Source organism: Cricetulus griseus, chromosome 4 (assembly GCF_003668045.3).
Source record: "Cricetulus griseus strain 17A/GY chromosome 4, alternate assembly CriGri-PICRH-1.0, whole genome shotgun sequence".
Lineage (NCBI taxonomy): Eukaryota > Metazoa > Chordata > Mammalia > Rodentia > Cricetidae > Cricetulus > Cricetulus griseus.
Genome location: NC_048597.1, coordinates 9,435,944 through 9,456,957, shown reverse-complemented (window position 1 = coordinate 9,456,957; position 21,014 = coordinate 9,435,944). Strand labels below are relative to the sequence as shown.

The following is a 21,014-nucleotide window of genomic DNA, read 5'->3' as shown; positions in this document are numbered from 1 at the left end:
GGAAATACAATGAATCACCCAGGAAATCTACACAAAGGATTTGACTTGACTCATGTGGCTTCAGTTTGCCTCTCTATAAAATAGGGAAACCTAGATGCCTAGATTCAACATTTAAAAATAATAATCTGGGGAAATGATTACAATTTTAGTCCTTCTTATTTCTCTAAGAATCTGTCTGATGCATGTCATCCAGAGGAGGCACGGGCTCTAAAGGGTCTTTTGGGGAGCAACCCTAGTGAGGTGTGCTTTTTTTTCATTAAATACATTTGCCAGATGTTCCACAAAGTCATCTGTAATAATTTAAAATGCAACAATTCATAGTACTGGAAGCTTTGCCATTTGCCGCTGGGTCCTTTTAAGGCAAAAAAAAAAAAAAAAGGATTGTTAGAGTGATGTTGAAATATCATAATGCCAAAGAGAACATACGGATACTCTCCAAGCCATAAGGCCTCAGCAGTAAACAATAGCAGGTTGCAGATGCATCAGGGGGAACTGGGCATAAGGTGAGTATATTATCTACAGTGAAAAGCAGGACATGCTTTGAATCACGTACAAAGTCCTGGGAAGATAGTTCCTCTTAATGAAAAAAGTTCTCTAAAGCCCCAGACATCTTCTACAAAGTGTGCAGTGTCTGCTCACAGTCTTAGGGGCATTAGGATAGCAGCCTGGTCATTTATTGCACCATAAGGTCATCCAACTCTTTCTTTGGCTTCTCCCAAGCTTCAGGGTACAACCATGCACGTTCCAGTAAGCTTATGAACATGGCTTTAATTGACAGTGCATGCCAATACATTTTAATTACTGTTGCAACAGTGTAATTAAGTTCTGAATTTATACACTCTTATAACTATAGTAGTTTGCTGAGCTGAAAGAAAAGAATACCGATATTAATGAACCCAATAATTGAAACAGCATGTAGACTAAAGATGCTGTTACTTAAACAATATCATTGTCCCTTGTACAGTAATTTTAAAATATTAATTGCAACAAATTAGGAAGATTATACATTCAAGAATACAGGCTTTTCAAATAGACCCCAAAATCTGGCAACCACCAGCCCCTGGTATTCTGTTGTTTACCCACTAAATACACTTTGATCTGTGAGCACATGTCCTTGGAATGCTGCTTCTTAATTTTTTCCATGTATAAACAATTAAATATAAATAAATAAAAATGTTAAAATACTTTAATGCTGTGAGCAATTGGTTGGACTTTCTGTGGAGCAGAGGGAATCTATCTAAACATCAGCACACTTCTTAGCTCTTCAGGAAGTTGCTAGTTCTTTCTCTACAGTATTTGAGTGACTTGGGAAGCATGTGAACTGGGGAATATTGAACAATGACATAAGGTGGTGCTGCAAGGCCCTGGCATTTTACGATGTAGAAAGACACACTTGTTGTGTGGGTGTAGACATTTCAGTTTGAGAATCCTAGAGCCTGCTTGTTAAAGTCACTGGGACAGCATGTCAGCACTACGAGTCTAATACATGGTCTGCTAGAGTAGCCATCTGAGAACCCTGCCTCATATGACACTCAGTAAGTCAGGACTGTCAGTAACATGTCATATGGGCAAGTGGGCTTAGAATCTATGTCAAAACGTGCATATATGACAATTTTTCATGGGCATGATGATTTTGCCTGTAATTCCAGCATTTGGGAGCCTGAGACAACAGGATTGCTTCCAATTTGAGACCAGTCTGTCTCCATAGGAAGTGCAAGAACATCCTGGGTTGCAAGGAAAAATCTTCCTTGTTTCCAAACAAAGCTAATAAAACAAATTGAAGTGTAGTGAATCTAGTGGATTTACACATGTGAACGTTTCCTTTGGGTTAGGGTTTAGATATGCAAAGTTTACATTAGGTGCAAGGTTGAGAAATAGTCCTTGCTGTGAAGTTTCCTAAGTGAGGGGACTGTCTGCCTCTTGTTGTTGATAGACAATGGTTGCTTTGAACATAAAAAGATCCATGTGTTTCAATGGAGAAAAATCTGTCTGAACTTGTATAACCGCTGAGTTTGTACTGTAATCTTAGAATATGCTTTCATTGTTTTTCCTATTTTGGCTTTTTGATAAATGCCAGCTTTCAGAGCTTCATTTTAATAAGACAAATGTAAACAACGAATGTAAGCAAGCCCTGTGTTAGGAAGTTTGGCTCATTTCAGTCTGATATTCACCTCGAACCTAATTCCTCGGGGTTAAATATTTTTAGAAAGTCAACTGCCAAACCAAAACACTAACACGCACATTTGTCATCAGCCATGCTTAACTGGCCTTTTATTTGGTTTTCCTTAGCGTCTTCCATTAATGCTTTATAAGTTTATAAATTCAGTTGAGTTCCACAAATGACGTTTAGGGATCTGCTTAGTGAGGTGTTAGCTTAAATGCCAGATTTGGCTTTACTTTTCACTTTAAGAAACATAGAAGGATATACTTCATGATACAAATTCAAAAGCTTCTTTAGGGCAAAGGATAATTATTAGATCAACTGTTTTCATTTCTATGTCACTGAATTCAGTTGGGATGCAGCAAAAAGGGTCCCGTGAGCCTGTGAGCTTCTCAGAGCTTCTGGACTATGCTGACACACCCTTTTCCTCTCAGCTTTGGTCAGCTTTGCTACAGTAAGTTATGTGCTTTTCCATCACCATTACCTTGGTTGCTTCAATTGCGAGCATTCACGATTGAAGAAACCATGGACTTAGGACATGAAAACTCACATTTTTATTGCCCTCTGCCCCTTTAATAACTTAGTGAGGGGGTGGATCCCAAGGAGAGAAATGTAACAATTCAGTATAAAGTGGTGCTTTCCTTGTGAGATGGTACTTTGTTACTACATGGCTATCCCAGGGCAATATTAACTTCACCTAGGAACTGTGACAAATCTCCAAAGGTCAACAACTGACTAAGATTTGTTTTCAAGGATTATTTTCTTTAATTATCTTGAGCATGGTCTCTTGACCTTAATATGATTGACATTTTGAAGTTGATAATTGTGTGTGTGTGTGTGTGTGTGTGTGTGTGTGTGTATGTGTGTGTGTGTGTGTGTTGTGCTGTGTGTATGTGTATTGAAATAATTTTGATCAGTATTTTAAAAAACATTAAAATTTGAGATTTGGCAATGGCACATTTTATAAAGTGTTGAGAACTAGACTTTTTTCGCCACTGAAAGCTTAAATGTCCACAGAAAGGTGGTTTGTTCAGTTTGATTCTGTCGGTCTTGTGGGTCTTCTGTGCATTTCCTGCTTGGGTTATTTTCCCAAGCTTTATTTGTCATTATGCTGGGAAAAAAGTCACCAGGCATTAACCAAAAATGGACAGGGAACAATGACAAAAAGCTACCATGAAGAGATATTTCTCTTATCAATTCCTAGAGAGAAGACAAAAATAGATTAGGGAAATATTTTTTTAACAATTTTTGTTGAAAGCTGAAAAAGATTGCAAACAAGGGCATGGCATTCAAAAATAATTTTAAAAACAGCTTATCTAGGGCTATCAAATGTGGTGATAATTTGCTTATACAAATAAAGCCTGTCTAAAGATCAGAGCATGGAGCTTGCCACTAGCTAATTGTAGAGGTCATTCTGTCTGTCAAGCTCCATGCTCTGGTCTTCAGACAGGCTTTATTTGTACAAGCAAGATATCAACACAATCAAATGTTTAAGAGGAACAGATAAGTAAAACAGTGGTTTCAAATTCAGTGTCAAAGGTATTTTGATATATGGTCTACTGAGAGGGATTAGAAACTTTGGAAAAATTGTGTAAATATAATGGTTACATATAGATGGCAGAATTTAATCTTGAATGATAAAGCTTAAATTAAAACACTTGCAGAGTATCATAACATTTTTATAATGGCTTGAGGACGTAGCTAAGTAGCAAGGGCATGCTAAGCATACATAAGACTCTAAGGCTCATCTCCACTACAGAATCAATCAATCAATCAATCAATCAATCAATCAATCCAATAGTTAATCTTCCATGATCTAATTTCTTTTCAGTGTTACTTCTGTGACTTTCTTACTAGCCTTCCAATGATTTTAAAGAAGATTCTCACAAATTTTTAAAGTGTTTGTTCTTGATCCTTAAGGGTTTCAGCATCTTTCTTTCCATGTTTTTATTTGCTATGGTGATTCCTAGCTGGTTTTTTTTTTGTTTGGCTTATTCAATTATTCCAGCTACCAAATATCTTAAAATCATTTTATTATTATTATTTTCATAACATTTTAGTTATCCCAGATGATGCATTGCCTTTTTCTGTATTCTTCAGAAAATGGTATAGTGGTTTTTTATCTGAATTGAAATACTGAAAAAGTCAAATTAATATAAAGGAGTTTCTTGTTTCTTTAAAAAATGTATCTTTATGGACAACTATCTTTCAGTGCACACAGTAGTTGTACATGGAAGCCTTGAAAAAATGAAGCAATGAGCAAAAGTAAGATTGCACTTAAAACCATGAATTTCTGAAATCTGTTACTGACAGACCGTGGTCTTGAATTCAGCATTCTCCAACTCACCTTGCAATCACGAAGAGAACACAACTGACTCCTAAGCAGGCCAGTAGCACATACATCCAAATGTCTGGAGACAGAGGGTTGAGGAAGGAGAAGACACCAGGATTGGTTCCATTGGGCTTTCGGTAAAGAATGCTAATGCCCAGGGTCATGAAAGGCTTGGAGAAGTCTATGACTTTCTCCCTTACATAAGTGATGGTAAGAGGAGCCACTGCGAGGTCGGCTCTCTGTAAAAACAGGTTCAAAACTGTCAGCTGTGTTGCCTTTCTTCTCTGCAAATGACTAGACTTTCCCTGAGTATCTTGTGTCTCTATTTTCTAATCTCAACTACAAATGCTTTTTGTGCAAGGAGCTATATATAGTCATAGCATTTATTATCAAAGAGAAACCAGACAGTATGAAGGGGTGGGGTTTGGGTAAGGTATACACACACACAAATCGAGAGGGGGGAGATAAACTAGAATTGCAGGATGATGTCTTTATCAGGGGCATGTTAGGAAAGGAAGGAACTTGGTTATAATACATGTTTACAAGATGAGATTTTTCTCTGAGTCCTGAGTCCCAAGTCCTAGAATTCTCAATTTAATTGGAAACCTCTCAAGCTTTATTATTTTCATAAACAGTGAATGTGTACATTTTAATCCCAAACACTTACTTTACTCACTCTTCCAAAGAGGAAACTTCCTATCTTGGTATTTTTTATTTTCCTTTTTAAATTCTGTGTGTATGTGGCTAAAAACACGGAACACTAAAGTCATTCTTCAAGGCTTTGGTATAAAATGACTGTTTTTTTTATTTTTTTTGAATCAACTACTCTTTCCCTCCTCTTCCTCATTTAGGGCATTTTTTCAAACAGTCAGGTGTGGATTTGCTTACATGGTCAATGAGTTCTTTAACCATCCCGTTCCACTCTCCTTTGTCATCTTGGGCTCCATATTTGCCGTCAGGAACGAGTCTGACATCATAAAGGAAGCCCAGGATATTTGACAGTTCCTTCAGCAGATCCAGGCAATATCCTTCAAATCTGTCATTTCCATGCAGGGGCTTGTCAGATTTCCTGTACATCACATAAGGCTCTTCCTGAGTGAAACAAACCAGGTGTGAAAGCTCCATTACCATGACCGGGAAAGTGTGCCATCAGCAACCTGAAGGTAGATAGCATTTGAAGTTGGCTTTTAAGGGTGGAAAGTATTAAAGTCTGTTGCTTAATTCCTGTTTCTGCTACTCTTGTCTGTCACTGTTATAGATGCCATTATATATTTTTTCTTTCCTTAAATGTGAGCTTCTTCTTGCACTGTTGTAGTGTGTGTGTGTGTGTGTGCGTGTGCGTGTGCGTGTGCGTGTGTGTGTGTGTGTGTGTGTGTGTGTGAGAGAGAGAGAGAGAGAGAGAGAGAGAGAGAGAGAGAGAGAGAGAGAGAAGATGGAAAGTCTCAGAGGACATTAGGGTTCCATGTGCCTCCTCCAGTCATGACCACAGCCAGGCTTCCTTTTCAGGGCTCCACTGTTCTTAGGCTTTGACCTAAGAGTGTCTATGTATAAATGAGAAATATGAACCAACAAATATAATCCTTTTAGTTTTCAAACATCGTTACACTAGTATTCTAATTTTTGATCTTAAGTTCATTCTAATTTCAGTGTTTCTTACTCCATATACTGGTTGGCTATTTGCAGGGTTTCTTCTTTCATCAGTCCTGTAGTCTTACTTGAAATCACCTTGGCCCTCAAATCTGATAATGCTTCCCTTAGATACTTACATGATAAATCCCTTATCTTATGATGAGTAATGACCATCTTCTTACCATGCATCTGTAAGCTTACTAATTCTCATTTGAGTATATAAAGGTTTGTTTTGTTTTATACAATTATAACAATTGCTCTACTGATGAGATGTCCTGTGTGTTTATGTTTCTCATCAAGTAAACTGACAGTGGATCATGCAATTGCAATAGAAAATTGTTACCTAGAGTAACAATATAGGGGGAGTTCCAGGACAGCCAATGCTACACACCAAACCTTGTCAAAGCAAAATGAAACAAAATATTGCCCCATCCTGTTTCTGTAAGGTGGTTACTACAAAAGTAATGGCCAGAAGAAAACACAAAATAAAACAACAACATAAAACCCACATCTACTTTTGATAAACAAGTCTCACAAGGCATCTCCAAAGATAAATAGCTGTAATTCTAAGGACTGAATTAAATCAAGCAAAGTATGCCTTCAAATGCAGAGTTCAGAGTGCATTGTGCTCGCCTAGATCCCGTGGGGAAAGAAAGAGAAAAATGGCTGACCTGTGTACAGTGGCTAGCTGGACATAAGATCATTATTGCAATGGGACACAAGTCTTTTGGAGATCAGTTAATTCGAGGGTTATTTCCAGAGATATGAGCTAATGGAGAGGAGCCATTTGAGCGGGAGGTGGGTAGGTAAGAATGGAAATGCAATGTGTTATTCAGGGACTTATTATACCAGGAAATTAGAGATATACGGGGCAGAGACAAAGAGGAGTTGCAATGTTGCCGCAGTCCAGAGAAGCTAGAATCTGGGTACAGGGGAATTCACAGGGCAGGAAACATGCTTATGGAAAGAACTTAGAAAACTGACTGACAGCATAGAGAGCCCACAGACAACAACCTCTCTTCCCCAAACCCTGCACCCTGCTCCCATGCCACTTCCAAGAGTCTCCTCTTGCTTGAAACTCTCCATCAATTCAGCAGGTGGAGGACAAGTATGAGGCCCTGGGTGGAGCAGGGAGAGAGAGGGAGGAATGGAGAAGGGAGCTGGAATTCTAAGAAGATGAAGCATCTGTAGAGAGATTTGCAGCGCTTACGTTTCACTCCTTTAAGCATGGACAAATGTATGCTTTTAGCCTCCCAGTTTAAAAGCCACAGACATGTGCAGCCAGAACTGCCAGCCTGAAAAAGACAGTGGAAGGATCCTTTTAGGTCTGGCGTGGGAGTGTAGACAAAAGGCCAGAACTTCACAGCTTACCAGAATAGTGGTGACAATGAGTGTTCGGTTGGCCAGCGAATCCGTGATATTGTTGGACCTGTCTCTGTTGCCATCCGTCATGTTCAGCCCACTGTTGGAGTTCCAAATCCCAATCTGCACAAAACACAGGGTATCAGCGCCTGCCGGTTGCCCACAACAGCACTTATTTTCAAACAGAGGGCTCACTAGACCAGGAATGAGAACCAAAGCTTATACCCTGGTGTATCAGGGCCTCACCGTGCAGTGGAGACTATTTGATTTCAGGGAGTGGCACAATAGAAGGATGAGGGTACAGACAGAATTAGAGAAATTTGGGCTATTTAAGGCAGGTACAGGAGGCATGTTTATTTTATTTTCAATTAACTAATTACTTTCTGGTTATTTGTGACAAGGTTTCTCTTTGAGACAAAGGTTTCCCTTTGTAGACCAGGCTGGCCTTCAATTCAGAGATCTGCTGCCTCTGCCTCCCAAGTATTGGGATTAAAGCTCTGTGTTACCTCAATGGCTTGGAATTTTTACTTTTGATTATTAAGCTCATTGCTGATTTTTAAATTAAAAAAATTAGGACTGTCAGATTTTTCCTCTGTACTGATTGTTGATCACCTGCTTCAGTGTCAAGCACAGCTGTAGGTACTGGAAGACATGGAACATGGTGACAGACAAACACTCTTGTTACATTCACTGTCATGGAACTTCATGCCACCACACGATTAACACCCATTCCTTTAAAATATGTGCTTACTGGGATGAAACAAGCAAGGTGGGTGGTGGAGGGACTTGGAATTGGAAAAGGAAAGACAAATGGGAGAAACTACGTAGATGAAAGGTTGACAAAACTCAGGACCCATCCTCTTGAGGAGGCAAACTGAGAGAGGGGTCCCTCTTATGCAAGCCACTAGGACCAGTGTACACTCTGTCTGGGCTCCTCATGCCTTTCACTGCTATTTCTTGTCTACCTGTCTTTTGTATCTGGTTGACCAAGAACTTTTCCAGTAAGGAAATTTTATTTTTCATCAACTATTTTTTTGTATCAGAGAGCCAGTGGTGATTATTGGCATCCAATAGGCTCCATGACCCTTATAAATGGTGTCCTCTAATTTCTCTAGTGTCATGGTAACTGCTAATATGTTAGGCCCTATAAGATACCTGTTGATCATTCCTGATGCCCAAATTCAAAGTTGTCCAGTATCACCTGACCTCAGGAAATGTGTCAGAGTCAAAACAGAGGCGCTGAGCAACTGAACACCCAAGAAGACGGGTAGGAAAAATTGAGGGAGCCAGTGGGGTGGAGGATACCCAGAGAACATGGCCCACAGAATCAACTAAGCAGGGCTTATGGGGGCTTGCAGAGAATGAAGGCGAAATCACCTTGCTTGCATGGGTCTGTGCTAAGTCCTCTGTGTATATGGTATGGTTGTTAGCTTGGTGTTTTGTGGTACTCCCTAACAGTGGGAGTGGGGGCATCTCTGGCTCTTTTGTCTGCTCTTGGGACTCTTTTCCTCCTACTGGGTTGCCTTTGTCCAGCACTGATGTGAGAATCTGTACCTAGTCTGATTGTAACCTGTTGTGCCATATTCTGTAGATGTCGTTGCATGGGGGGTCTGCTTCGGTCTGTGGGGAGATGAATGGCAGGTGGATATGGGGTACAGGAGGAGAAACTGGGAGTGCTGGAGGGAGAGAAGCTTTGGTCAGGATGTATTGTATGAGAGAAGAGCCAATAAAAATAATAACAAAAGAGATTATTTTCCAGCTATCTGTGTAAAGTGTGCATGAAATTTTGCACATATAGGACGTGAAAACAGAGATGATTTAGGGAGAGGTAAGGAACAAGTGGGGACAGAAGACAATGGGAGGTAAGGATGAAGTACACTTGTATACATGTATGAAAATATTATAATGAAGCCACTGCTCTGTATGCTAACTCAAAGAATTAGTGCAAGATGAAATCTAAATGTCCAGTTCCTTAAACAGTATATGAAGTATCAGCAAATTTCTAGTTTGGGCTTGAGTCCCATCCAGAGAGATCTTCCTTGCCCATAAAAAATCTCAAAATTAAACATAAAATCTTGACTTCTCTTCTCAAGCTATTCTGGTAAGGGTTACTCCACCCCTACACTGATTTATTTAGCATCTGAGAGGACCCAGGAAAGAGCTATGAAAATTTAGCTATTTGGCCCAGCACTGTGCATATTTACTGTCAGCATTAGGATTAGGAATGTGGTTTGAAAGTCAGGTGGGAATATGAAAGGCAGTGGCTGTATGACCTTAAATAGGATGCTAAACATTCTGGGTTCCTACTCTCTATGGCATAGGCTTGGTGAGAGATCAGATGGAAATACCTGCCTATGTTAAGAGATGCACAAATAATAATGCAAGTCATGTAAATGGCTTTTGCAGCAATCTCTTTAGGCTTACCTTGTGAAATAATTTACAATTGTTAGTGTTTGTTTTCCTTTTAATTTAGAAAACGTGAAAGGAAATGAGCTATGAAAATCAGGAGGCATCTATGACTCTAGCATTTGAATGTTCACATGGTTGGAGGAAATCCGTGCTTGATACCTAAATATCTTCCTTCTGTATGGGAATAGGTTTCCTTCTACAGGAAGGCACCCAGCTCGGTAGACAGAGCGTGTGTGGGTTGTGCAGGGAGACTTTTGTTTTGGCCTTGACTTTAAGTTTACCAGTTATGTGACCTTGGGCGGCAGACTAGGCCTTCTGTGCCTCAATTTTGTCACCAGCAAAATGGAGAGGAAAATGCTTTTAAAATTCTTTTTAAAGATTTATTTTTATTTATGTGTATGTGTGCCTCTATGAACGTATGCTGTGTGTGTGTGTGTGTGTGTGTGTGTGTGTGTGTGTGTGTGTGCGCGCGCACAGGAGTACCTTTAGAGGCAGAAGAGGGATTCAGAGTCCCTCAAGCTAGAGTTACAGGCAGTTGTGAGCATTTTGATGAGGATGCTGGGAACAGAATCCTGTCCTCTGGAAGAGCAGTAAGTGCTCCGAATCATTGAGACATCTCTCTAGTCCAAAAGTGTGTGCTTGCTTGCTTCCTCCCTCGCCCCCTCTCTCTCTCTTTTAATTCACAATTAAACAAATTACCTATGTGAGCATGCTAGGTTTCGTCTACCTTGGCTGTCTTTGCTTTGGCAGGCATCCTTTAAGAGATATAAATTCTTTGAGAAAATTCTAAGCACGGTAACCCATTCACACTTAAGTGTAAACCATTTCAGTCTCTCTGCTCCATGCTAACCAGGGTTAATTTGTTGGAGAAATGAAGAGACAAATGGAAGAACACTGGGTGTAGCCACCACCTAGAGTGGCTATGGAAAATGCAACTGAGATGGGAGCCTGTCTCCTCTGGAGCTGTTCAGCACTTTCAGGGCTTCCTGGCTTGTGGTATACAACCTATCTGTTAATGGGGGAGTGTCTGTTTCCTTTTGTGAGCCGTTATCTTGGGAGGCTGAACATATGCTTTTCAACCTTCCCTCCTCTAAGGCAGAACCTTGGCTTTTAGGAAACACAAGGTAAACAAGTTGTCCATTCGTTTATCCAAAGCTATACTTTGGGTTGTATTGCCTTAGAAAACTATGTGTAAGGTAGGCCCTGGGTACAATTTCAATTAAAGATTGACCTAGGCATTGAGAGGAATAGAATTCCGTTTCTAATTAAGTATTAGAGAACATGCTTGTGACTTTAGCCACTTTTAAAGTCAGAATGCATTTTAACTCTTATTCTCGTTAAGAGGATTAAATGTGTGTTTAAGTGATATCTTTTTCATCTTTAAAAATGGCATTATTGAATTCTGCCGGAATATTCTTTTCTAAAACAAAGCTTAACACTTCAGACAAATATCTACTCCCATTTGGCCTCTGGCTCTTCTGCCTTTTCCCAGCGGAGGTAGAGTGGTAAGTGAAGGGCTAAGAGACCATGACTACTGTCCTGCCATTAACTACCTCTCAAAGTCCCGAGAGCACCTATCTTCCTCCGTAAAATGAGGAAGAGGAGATGACTTTCCTGCTAGTTGCACTGCGGAAGCATCATTGAATAAAAACAAACCCAGCATGAGAATCAAGGAAAGGACAGGCTGTTGTACTGGCTTTGCTTCCTAATTGAAATAAATGGACTGGTTGCCAGCAAGCCAGTGTCTCTGATGAGGTGGGAGTCTGTGATGCGATGATGCATGCGTTCTGGGCAGCGCTTTACAGTTAACCAGATGCCCAGATGCCGGCCTTGCGGCTGTGCTGTGACCAGGGAGGAGTGCCTTTGTGAGGCAGGGCTTCTGTTTTCAGACTGTGAAGCGAAAGCCGACAGCAATAATTCACTGTTGAGAAGCCATGGATGTGGAGCTCTTACATGTGGGGAAGCACCCTGGCCTGACTGCTCTCACTGTCGAAAGTGTATGAGGAAGCAGCCACTTAGTCTCCGAGAAGTATGTGTGTGAATGAATGTCCAGGGAATATAGAGCCAACTTTTAAAAAGTGATGAAACGGGGTAATTAAGAGAGAGTCAGATAGGGTAAGGCCTCCCATGGGAATCAACAAAGCCTGGCATATCAAGCTGAGGCAAGACCAAGCTCCCCCCTCCTGCATCAAGGCTGGACAAGGAAGGCATCCTACCACAGGGAATCGGTTCCAAGGAGCCAGGTCATGCATCAGGGACAGGTCAGAGGGGCGGGGGGGGGGGGGCGGGAGGAGAAGAGGGCGGGAAAACTGTGATTGGTATGTAAATAAAAAAATGATGAATTTAAAAGAGAGAAGAGAAGCAGAGAGAGAGAGAGAGAGAGAGAGAGAGAGAGAGAGAGAGAGAGAGAGAGAGAGTCATTTGTCATTAGGATCTATTTTCCAAACCCAGAGTTACAGGAATGAAGAAACTAAAATAGCTGAATGAAATAACCAGACACGTATGGGCAACAAAATTAGAGGTGTTTCTGTTTTTGTACCTTGAGGCTCCTTAGCATGTGTGTGTGTGTGTGTGTGGGTGGGGTGGGGGGGTCGTCTTGCAAAGATTACTAGCTCCCTCGCTTGCAAAGAATTTCAGGTGAGCTAGCAGGTGTTTTCAATGAGGTCCTGGTGCTGAGCTATGACTGTGCTGGAGTGAACTTTTTTGTTTTGTTTTGCTTTGTTTTTGAGACAGGTTTCACTGTTTAGCTTTGGAGCCTATCCTGGCACTGGCTCTGGAGACCAGGCTGGCCTCGAACTCACAGAGATCCTCCTGCCTCTGCCTCCCGAGGGCTGGGATTAAAGGCGTGCGCCACCAACGCCTGGCTGCTGGAGTGAACTCTTAAAGACAGAATCTGCTTAGAGAAACGCAACCTGTTTGCTGGATTTGACTGAGTCCCGGGGCTGGAGGGCCACTGCTGAGAACAGAAGATGAACCATGACCTACTCAGCTGATATTGTGAGCCGTGGAGCCTTAGTAGAAAGGACGGGGGAGCAAGTCACGGACTAGCAAAGCCAAGTTGTTACACCCTGAGGATGTGGATGTCACAGTGAAACGATGCTGCTAGGACCATCCCTCACCCTTGAGTTTCATTTCCGAGACTAGACTCTACCCCTAGAGTATTTATTTTCAATTAATTCAGCATTGCATAACGTTCCAGGAGTCTCAAGCAATAAGCTGCTTTCAGAGTGGTAGACAGAACTATCTATTTCCTAGCAGCGAGGAAGGCTGTTCACCTCCTGTGGGCCTTTTGCAATTTGGTTCACTGATAAAACAGTTTATTAAGCCCACGGCTTTTAATATTTAAAAGGACATTTCTGAGATCATCTACTGAGTCCTACCAAGGAGATGATGAGGTTTCTGGGCTACTTGTAGAAAGGGTTTATGTGAGTCTGTGACTCAGCCAAAAGTGAGCCTGACAAACGGGTTGCTCAAGCTGAACAACCTGAAGTAATTTAAAGTCCATCTGTCCATCAATCAAGAGAAATTGTAGCAACTGGTTTCAAATAGAGTGAGGGAGGGAAAAAAAGAGAGAGAGGTGGGAGCAAAGAGAAAGAGACAATGCATCGTTTGCCTGTCACTGGGACATTTTCTCTGTGAGAACCTTTCTGGGTCTAACGTCTGCTTATGTAAATCTATGCATAGTCACTGGCAACATGATCCTGTATGATAAACTATGAAATAGTGGGTGCTAAAATTCACAAGATAATCTCATTTCCCTTCAAAAGTTTTCTGATGATTTGTCCTCTGGAAACTAGTTCTAAAATAAATTTCAAGGCAGTGTATTCTGACAAAACAAAGACAGCTCAGAAGAAAGGGGAGTTTCTGAAAATGGCCCATATTTCCCCGTGGTGGCATTGAAGGCAGTGCCTTTGCCTATCTGACTAGTCTGATGGATCAAATCCATTGTTTTCATTCCCCGTAGGGGACATGTTCCATGGTTTGAGAAGGACTATAAATGGGCCTCTGTCTGTGCGCATTGCTGTTACCTGCTTGCAGTCTTCACAGACACTGATCCTGTCCAGTGGGAAAACTAATCTAGAGGGGTGTTCACCCACCCATCTCATTAACCCACCAAACGTCTACTTGCATTTTCTGATAATGCTGAGGCCAAACACACTCTGATCCCCACATCTGAGGAGTCTCAGCCCTGATCTGCAGCTGGCAAGCTTCTGGTTTCGTAAGACTGTCAGGGTGCAGCCACCCCATCCCCAAGTCCCTGCTGTTGTTATCAGGGTACAAACCTTCTGCCACACTTTATACAAGGGCTTAGACACTTCACCAGCAGCCTTGGTTTTCAGAGGGAAAAATAAAATAAAAACACACTTAATTAAAATGCAGCATGGAACCCATGAAATATTTAGAGTGTATTACACTCCTCACCTGTGGTTTGGAACTTTGCATTTTAATTCATATAAAGACCAACAATGGGTACAGCAAGGAAATGAAAATGCAGACTGGGTACCACAGAAGTTACTTGCTCCTTTCACATAATAGAAAGTAATTAAAACACATTTGCATGTTTACAGGTATGCTGCAGGGCTAAAGGGTATTCATCATGTTTAAAGAGAGTTGTTGAAGGAATTCAGCATAAAAATCAGTCAGTTATTCAGTACACACACACACACACACACACACACACACACACACACACACACTAAGCTGCACAGAGAAATATGTTGAATGATGCATCCTTTCATTATGAGTTTGCAGATAGTAGAGAGTTGGGTACAAGTGATGGATGGACTTTTGAGAATGGTTCGCCTGTGAGCCCAGAGAAGTTGACATGGAAAGCATGGGCATGTCTTTCCTTGGCTCTCCAGGGGCATGTGTTAGCTTCCCCCATTGCCTTCAAGGCTCAACCAGCAATCTCAGGAACTGAGCCAAAGTCACCTGAAGAAAAAAGTTATTGCAAACATTGAATAGGTAAGAAACAAATAGAAAGTGCTTTCGTCAAATTTGATTTTTGCTTTTAATAGAAAAACACGAGTAGAATTTTGCATAATATCACCATGTATATAAATATCTCTGGAGACATTACGCTAGTTCCATCTTGTTCATCACCTATCTGAGTCAAAAAAAGGTATTTCTTCAAGAACAATAATTCTCCCAAAAAGGCAAAAAGGCAGAAAGGAGTGGACCTAGAGAAATATATATCCTTTCAAATAACCACAAATTTTTAGGTTATAATGAATATTCTTTTCTGTTCCTTCTGGTCCAAATAAGCAATTATGGAGGGCAGGCAGATGTTTTGTTCTCTGTTAAACCAGCAGAGGAACACAGCAGGGTAAAGAGGATCAAAGCAGGGAGAGGGAAATGGTGAAGACCAAACTAGGGAGAGGCCAGTAAGCAGCGCGTGAGAAACCCACACGCGTGTACTCTCAAAGCTGTGAGCTAATTGTTTTTCCCAAACATATCAACACCAGTGATAGCCTTCTACAACATCCAGACTAATTAATCTTTGTTTCAGTTACTGATGCTTGGGGCTGGGGTGTGAGGGGAAAAAGCAGTTGGAATCTGCCAAGGGAGGAACTTGTGTTCCAGTAAATGAAAACAATGACACAGACATGAAAACTACCTTGCTTTAAAAATAAACTCAACTATTTTAAATTAAACAAGCAATAAGCTGTTTTAGAGTGCTCTTTTATACTGAGTACCATGCTTTGTGTGTTAGTCACTGCCATGTGAACATACACTGGTTTATGGAGTTCTGATGTCCAGGTGACTACTTTGGGCTTTCAAAATGTTTTGTTTTTTTCGGGCTCTGAAGGCAAATCCTCAAACTATAAATACTGATTGTAACTCATGCACATAGAATATACTAAATTGAAATAAAACATATATTGAGCAGCCAAATACTTTTATCATTATTACTTAACAGTTTACACTCATGTTAGCTTAAATAATAACTAACATGGAACTTCTAACTTGGAAATTGAGACTTCCAACTAAAATAACCCTGAAATGAGAATCCAGCATTAAAATTAAAATTGTTAGCATTTGTCCTAAATTAAGGATGCAATGTTAATTTGCTCCACTAAGCCTTTTCTATACTATTTTATCCCATCCCTCTGTCACCAATCTCAAAATAGAGTTCAGTTAAAATTAATTTCTGAGTAACCCTTGGAGGCTTTACCATATTACAAAGCAGCTGTGATTTCCAGAGTTCCAAGTCTAACCTCAACTTTGTAAAATCTCTGAGACACAGGACTAAGGGTGCCAGTGCATAAGGTTATGTAGGCAACAATACATGTTTGTTTTATAGACCAAGCACTGATGAACATTAGTTAAAACTATTAGTTTTGTTTATAATTTAAGAATCTGTCCCTTCCATGCTTGCCTTCCAATGTGAGAGAATGATCTAGAATGCTCAGGAATATGCTAAGGAAGTCATTTGTATCATTCTCCCACTTGTCTGTGCCATTTAGCTAAAATGCACGAACAGTGAGTGCCCCTTAGTGAGTCCATTGGTGAATTTATTCATCATCAAGGAAGTTACCTTCTCAGTTCCTTCCTCCTTGAGACTGATAATGTCCAGGTCAAAATCCTTTCTCAAGCCATCGGTCTTATTGAAGGTGATACGCCCAGTCAAGCCATCCCACCGAGCCTGAGGACAGTTAGAGTATAGTGTTATTACTTAATAGTTACCATAATCGCAAGACCATCAACAGTGCAATGCCTCACACTCATCCCAGTCTCCAGTCCTTCAGCTGTATCATGAATTCTAACCGTTGCTTTGGTTCATTGACTTGAAAGTGGAACACTTCTCTTTTTTATTAGTTCTCATTTATTGTACCAGCCCTAACATTTAAACATAGTCAGTCCTGTAATAGTGGCAATCTAAATGGGCAGGAAGCAAAGAGTCACTCTAAAATCATCTGTTTGTCAGATGAAAGAGTCCAAGAGGTCATAAGCATTCTCTTTTCCAAGGTCAGTTTAAACACCCTTCAAGCTACTGCCGAAGGGAAATGGCTTCTGCCTCATTCTTCCCCTGCTAAAAAGGTGGACAAATGTTGCATCATTGACATTTTGAGTTTGTAGGGTAGTAATAGTTTACATCTCTTAATATTTTGGAATTTTGGGTTCTTATGGCTGTGATAGCCCATAGAAACAACCGTTGACATAGACAAGGAGACTAACTTCTGTGTGTAACTGGACACTTCTTAGCATCACCTTCTCCCACCCCACAACATGTCAACTTTCATTTTTGTGCTGTAGTCACCACTTTCTTATTTTTTAGCCAAAGGCTGGCTTTGTGGAAATAAAAGCTACAAAATTAGCTACAGTATTGAGGTTACTGCAAATGCTTGGCATCTGAGGGCAATTTATCAAAAGCTTTGGTTCAGTTGAAATCTGTACTGTGTTAAGGGTTGGGATTAACTTCCTTGTAGACAGTGAGCAGTCCCAACCCACCTCCTGATCTGTTTGGAAGGAAGTAGTGATTTTCTTTAAGTTCTACAAAATTTGGGGAAAGCTTTCTCCTGAAGGTGGCCTTTTCTTTCATAGAGGTCATGTTGTGAATCAAATTAGCCCATTGTGAAGAATTTATGGGGCTCCGTGAAAATGTAAAGAACCGGTAGAATTTACCTCTTGATGTAGCCTATAGCTTGTGGCATGGTCTTAAACCCAGTTTGGAAATCCAATTTCATTTCTATAGAGTGTGCCTATTGTGTGGCTTTGTTTGGATTCTGTTGCATTAGCTTTATTCTTGAACTGAGTGTTCGTTCCAATCATTGCCGCAGAGTAATTTCCACTTCTTGCTTTCCTCCCTGCACATCCAAGCGGCATAAAAGTTCCCCTTTCATGTTCTGACAATGCCTCCTTCCCTGACTCAAATATCTACAAAGACTCCCTGCCTGGGTTTTTACCGAGCTGTGTCTTTTGACCTTCAAAGTCAGCGTTGCCAACATTACACATGCCTACTTGCCTTCCGTCCCTAGATAAATTATATTTGTGTGTATCCTTTGGACTTTGGGGATAATGGCTGCTAAGAATTTATTAATCACCAATTAAACTATTGATCAAGGTGAACATACAATTTTTGTATGCCATAAATAAGTCCCATAAGAAACCCACTTCCTGGAGCAGGGCTGCACCATGTACAATTTAGATAATGATAGATAATTATATTCTTCATAATCATAGTTTGCTTGCCTTATGTAGATGCATTGCTGAGGGCACAATTATAGTATACTTAACTGAAAACAATACTTATATAATTGTCCCTATTTTAGGAGGGAGCTTTAATATCTACCTTGTTAAATCTTTTGACAATTACCACTTAATACAACTAAGTCAAATAATGTGATTGCTTTATTTTCCTTTGGGCATACCATCTAATGGACAAAAATAAGAATCAAAAACTGAAGCCAGGTGGTGGCAGTGCATGCCTTTAATCCATCACTTAGGAGACAGAGGCAGGCAGATCTCTGTGAGCCTTCAGAGTGAATTCCAGGATAGGCTCCAAAGTTATAGAGTAACCTTGTCTCAAAAAACAAAACAAAACAAAAAACTGAGAGAAGAACAAAGAAGTTTCATTAACCCTTATGCCTTATTGTATGCATTTTTCAAGAAATTATTAGTTGTTATAGTTAAATATGTATATAGTATGTGTATGTATACATGTGTGGGGTATGTAAATGTCTAAAACCCAATTCTAGGCTCTTAGAGTAGACAACTATAAATACCAATGAATTCAAATGACTCTTTTTGGGTTTTTTTTGAGACAGAGTTTCTCTGTGGCTTTGGAGGCTGTCTTGGAACTAGCTCTTGTTGACCAGGCTGGTCTCGAACTCACAGAGATCCACCTGCCTCTGCCTCCCGAGTGCTGGGATTAAAGCCGTGCGCCACCAACGCCCGGCTTCACATGACTTCTTTACTTATTTCTTCTAAAGGTAATTTAAATATGTAAAGGCCTCCAAGTCATTCCGTAAAATTTTCTCATCACAGCCATTCTCATTTGCTATGGCGAATATTTCACTCATAGAAAGACAGTTATTTGAGAGTAGAGTGTCCTCTTGTAGGGAGCATACAAGAAAATAGTTTCACACATGTTTTACTTGGAATGTTACAAACTATTATTTTTCTGAGGGCTGGGTATAGAAGGTCCACAGAGATTTCCTCCTTAAATTAAATTAATTAAATTCCTCCTTTAATTAAAGGAATGAAATACACCCCTTGTCTCCACCCCCTCATTGTTGGTATCAGCAGGCCTGGCAAGATGTCATTTCTACATGACTGTTATATGTGTTACTAAAACTTAACTGGAATTTGAAAACTATGCCAAGACATTGGTATGATTTGAATTGATGCTGAGGAGAAATAATACTGTTTTTTAAGTTTACTATTATATAGGGTCCATATTCACATTTTAATTTGAGGTATTCTATGTAATAAATCAGGTGGTTATAAAAGTTGTCGTTTCACTGCTTCATAGGATATTAGTAACCTTTGTCTTTCCTGGCAGCTTCTGAAATAACTCTCTACCATCCTGCTGGCTCACACGCAACTGGTTTAAAATTGTACACTGTGTTGGAGACTGTCCTACAAAAGCACTCAACTACCCGCACCCACTAGAGGGAGCTGTGTAAGTCTCTTACACTTAGAAACATCTTTATATATTTTTATATTTTCCCCAGTCCTAGGGCAAAGCCTAAGCTGTAATAGCATTTTAATAGTTCCTAACCTCTGTCCATATTGCTTTTCTCTTCTTCCCTTTCTCTTCTACTTATGTGTTCTAATTCTGAGCTTTGGTCAAATCTGTCAGTTCAAAACTCATGGCTTAAATAATGTCTCCTCTGAGATTGAGTTCGGAGGCTAATCTCAGCTCACTTGCCGCCCCCCCCCCCCCATTGCTGGTTCAGAGATCATTTAGTATCTCAGGAGCCTCTGATTTCACACATAGTACTGGGTATTTGCCTGCTGGGATAGCCTCAAGAACATAAACAGGAGGTGTGTGTGTGTGTGTGTGTGTGTGTGTGTGTGTGTGTGTGTGTGTGTGTGAATTTTTTAAAGCAGTTTTTCTCCATCAGTAGCAAGGACAATCAGGAGTCTGGCACTTTGTTACCAGGTGATGAGCTATCATGTAAATAAAATGCTACAACATTAAGAGATGCCTGCAGACGCAATAGTGGCATGAATGTTATGAACGTAACTAGCAGCTTCCTGGTTAGATGTGATGCCTTCTCCACAGGGGGAAATGCATGCTTAGTATTGTAAATCTGGCCAGGAATGTACGTCTGGGGAGTGCAGAGGCTCCAAACGTAAATCTACCATTATTCTGCAAGATGGACACAGTATCAAACTTTCTTCTAAGTTCAGATCTCAATACCCATATTTAGTACAGCTCTCAGAACTCATCAGAGAATTCTTCGTGCAGTGGATGGCAGCAAACACAGCAACTCACAAATGGTCAAAGTACAGAGAGAAAGTGATGGCGGATTACTTGGCCATAATGGTAACACTAGTACCAAATCCTCTCCCCGAAAAACTCAGGAAACATTTTGGAAGAGGAAGCAGAAAGACTTTAAGAGCTGGAGTTTACCCAGGGCTATTTTGTTGTGAAATAATGTTTCCTGCACATGACAGGACTGATACGTTTATATTTGTAATTTCACAGCAGCTATGGTTGCATGCAAAGACCTACCCAAAGCAAATCCAGTCAATATTCTGGCATAGAAGGGAGCAGGACTGGTGAAGCCCTACTCTTAGCTGAGGAGTTGTTGACAGGTGATGGCTAGTCCTGGGAGGAGGAGCAAGAGTCAATTTTCATTAAGGGTATCAGTATGGTTGCTCACCCATGCTAAAATGGATGGCCCCACACTCATGGGACATGGCAAGAACCAACTGGACTCAGTGGGTTAATTTCTTTTAAAAAGTGACCAAGTTTGGATGGGATGGGGCTGGATTTAGGAGGAAGGAGGGGGAGAATACACAGATAACTATGATCAAAATATATGTGTGTATGGCATTCTCAAGAGCATTAATAAGAATCTCTTTAAAAGTATCATGGAAACTGTTACGTCAGAAGCATTTTTGTGCAAAGATATAAGTTCAGATAATCAATGTGCATTTTGATCGCAT

At 40.5% G+C, this 21,014-nt stretch overlaps 1 protein-coding gene across 8 annotated transcripts in view; it reads right to left on the bottom strand.

Annotated features, from left to right (window-relative positions):
• The window catches only part of Grik1 (glutamate ionotropic receptor kainate type subunit 1), a 366,206-nt gene that overhangs the window by 36,639 nt on the left and 308,553 nt on the right, over positions 1-21,014 (bottom strand). For 4 of the 8 annotated variants that reach the window (XM_035444248.1, XM_027413237.2, XM_035444253.1 and 1 more), the window contains 4 exons: positions 16,432-16,539; positions 7,494-7,607; positions 5,382-5,585; positions 4,509-4,732 (listed from right to left, as the gene is read on the bottom strand). In XM_035444248.1, coding sequence (XP_035300139.1) covers positions 4,509-4,732; positions 5,382-5,585; positions 7,494-7,607; positions 16,432-16,539 — 650 coding nt within the window. Of the gene's footprint in view, positions 1-4,508; positions 4,733-5,381; positions 5,586-7,493; positions 7,608-14,176; positions 14,222-16,431; positions 16,540-21,014 lie in introns of all 8 variants that reach the window. The other 4 variants (XM_035444247.1, XM_035444249.1, XM_035444250.1 and 1 more) reach the window with 2 other exon arrangements.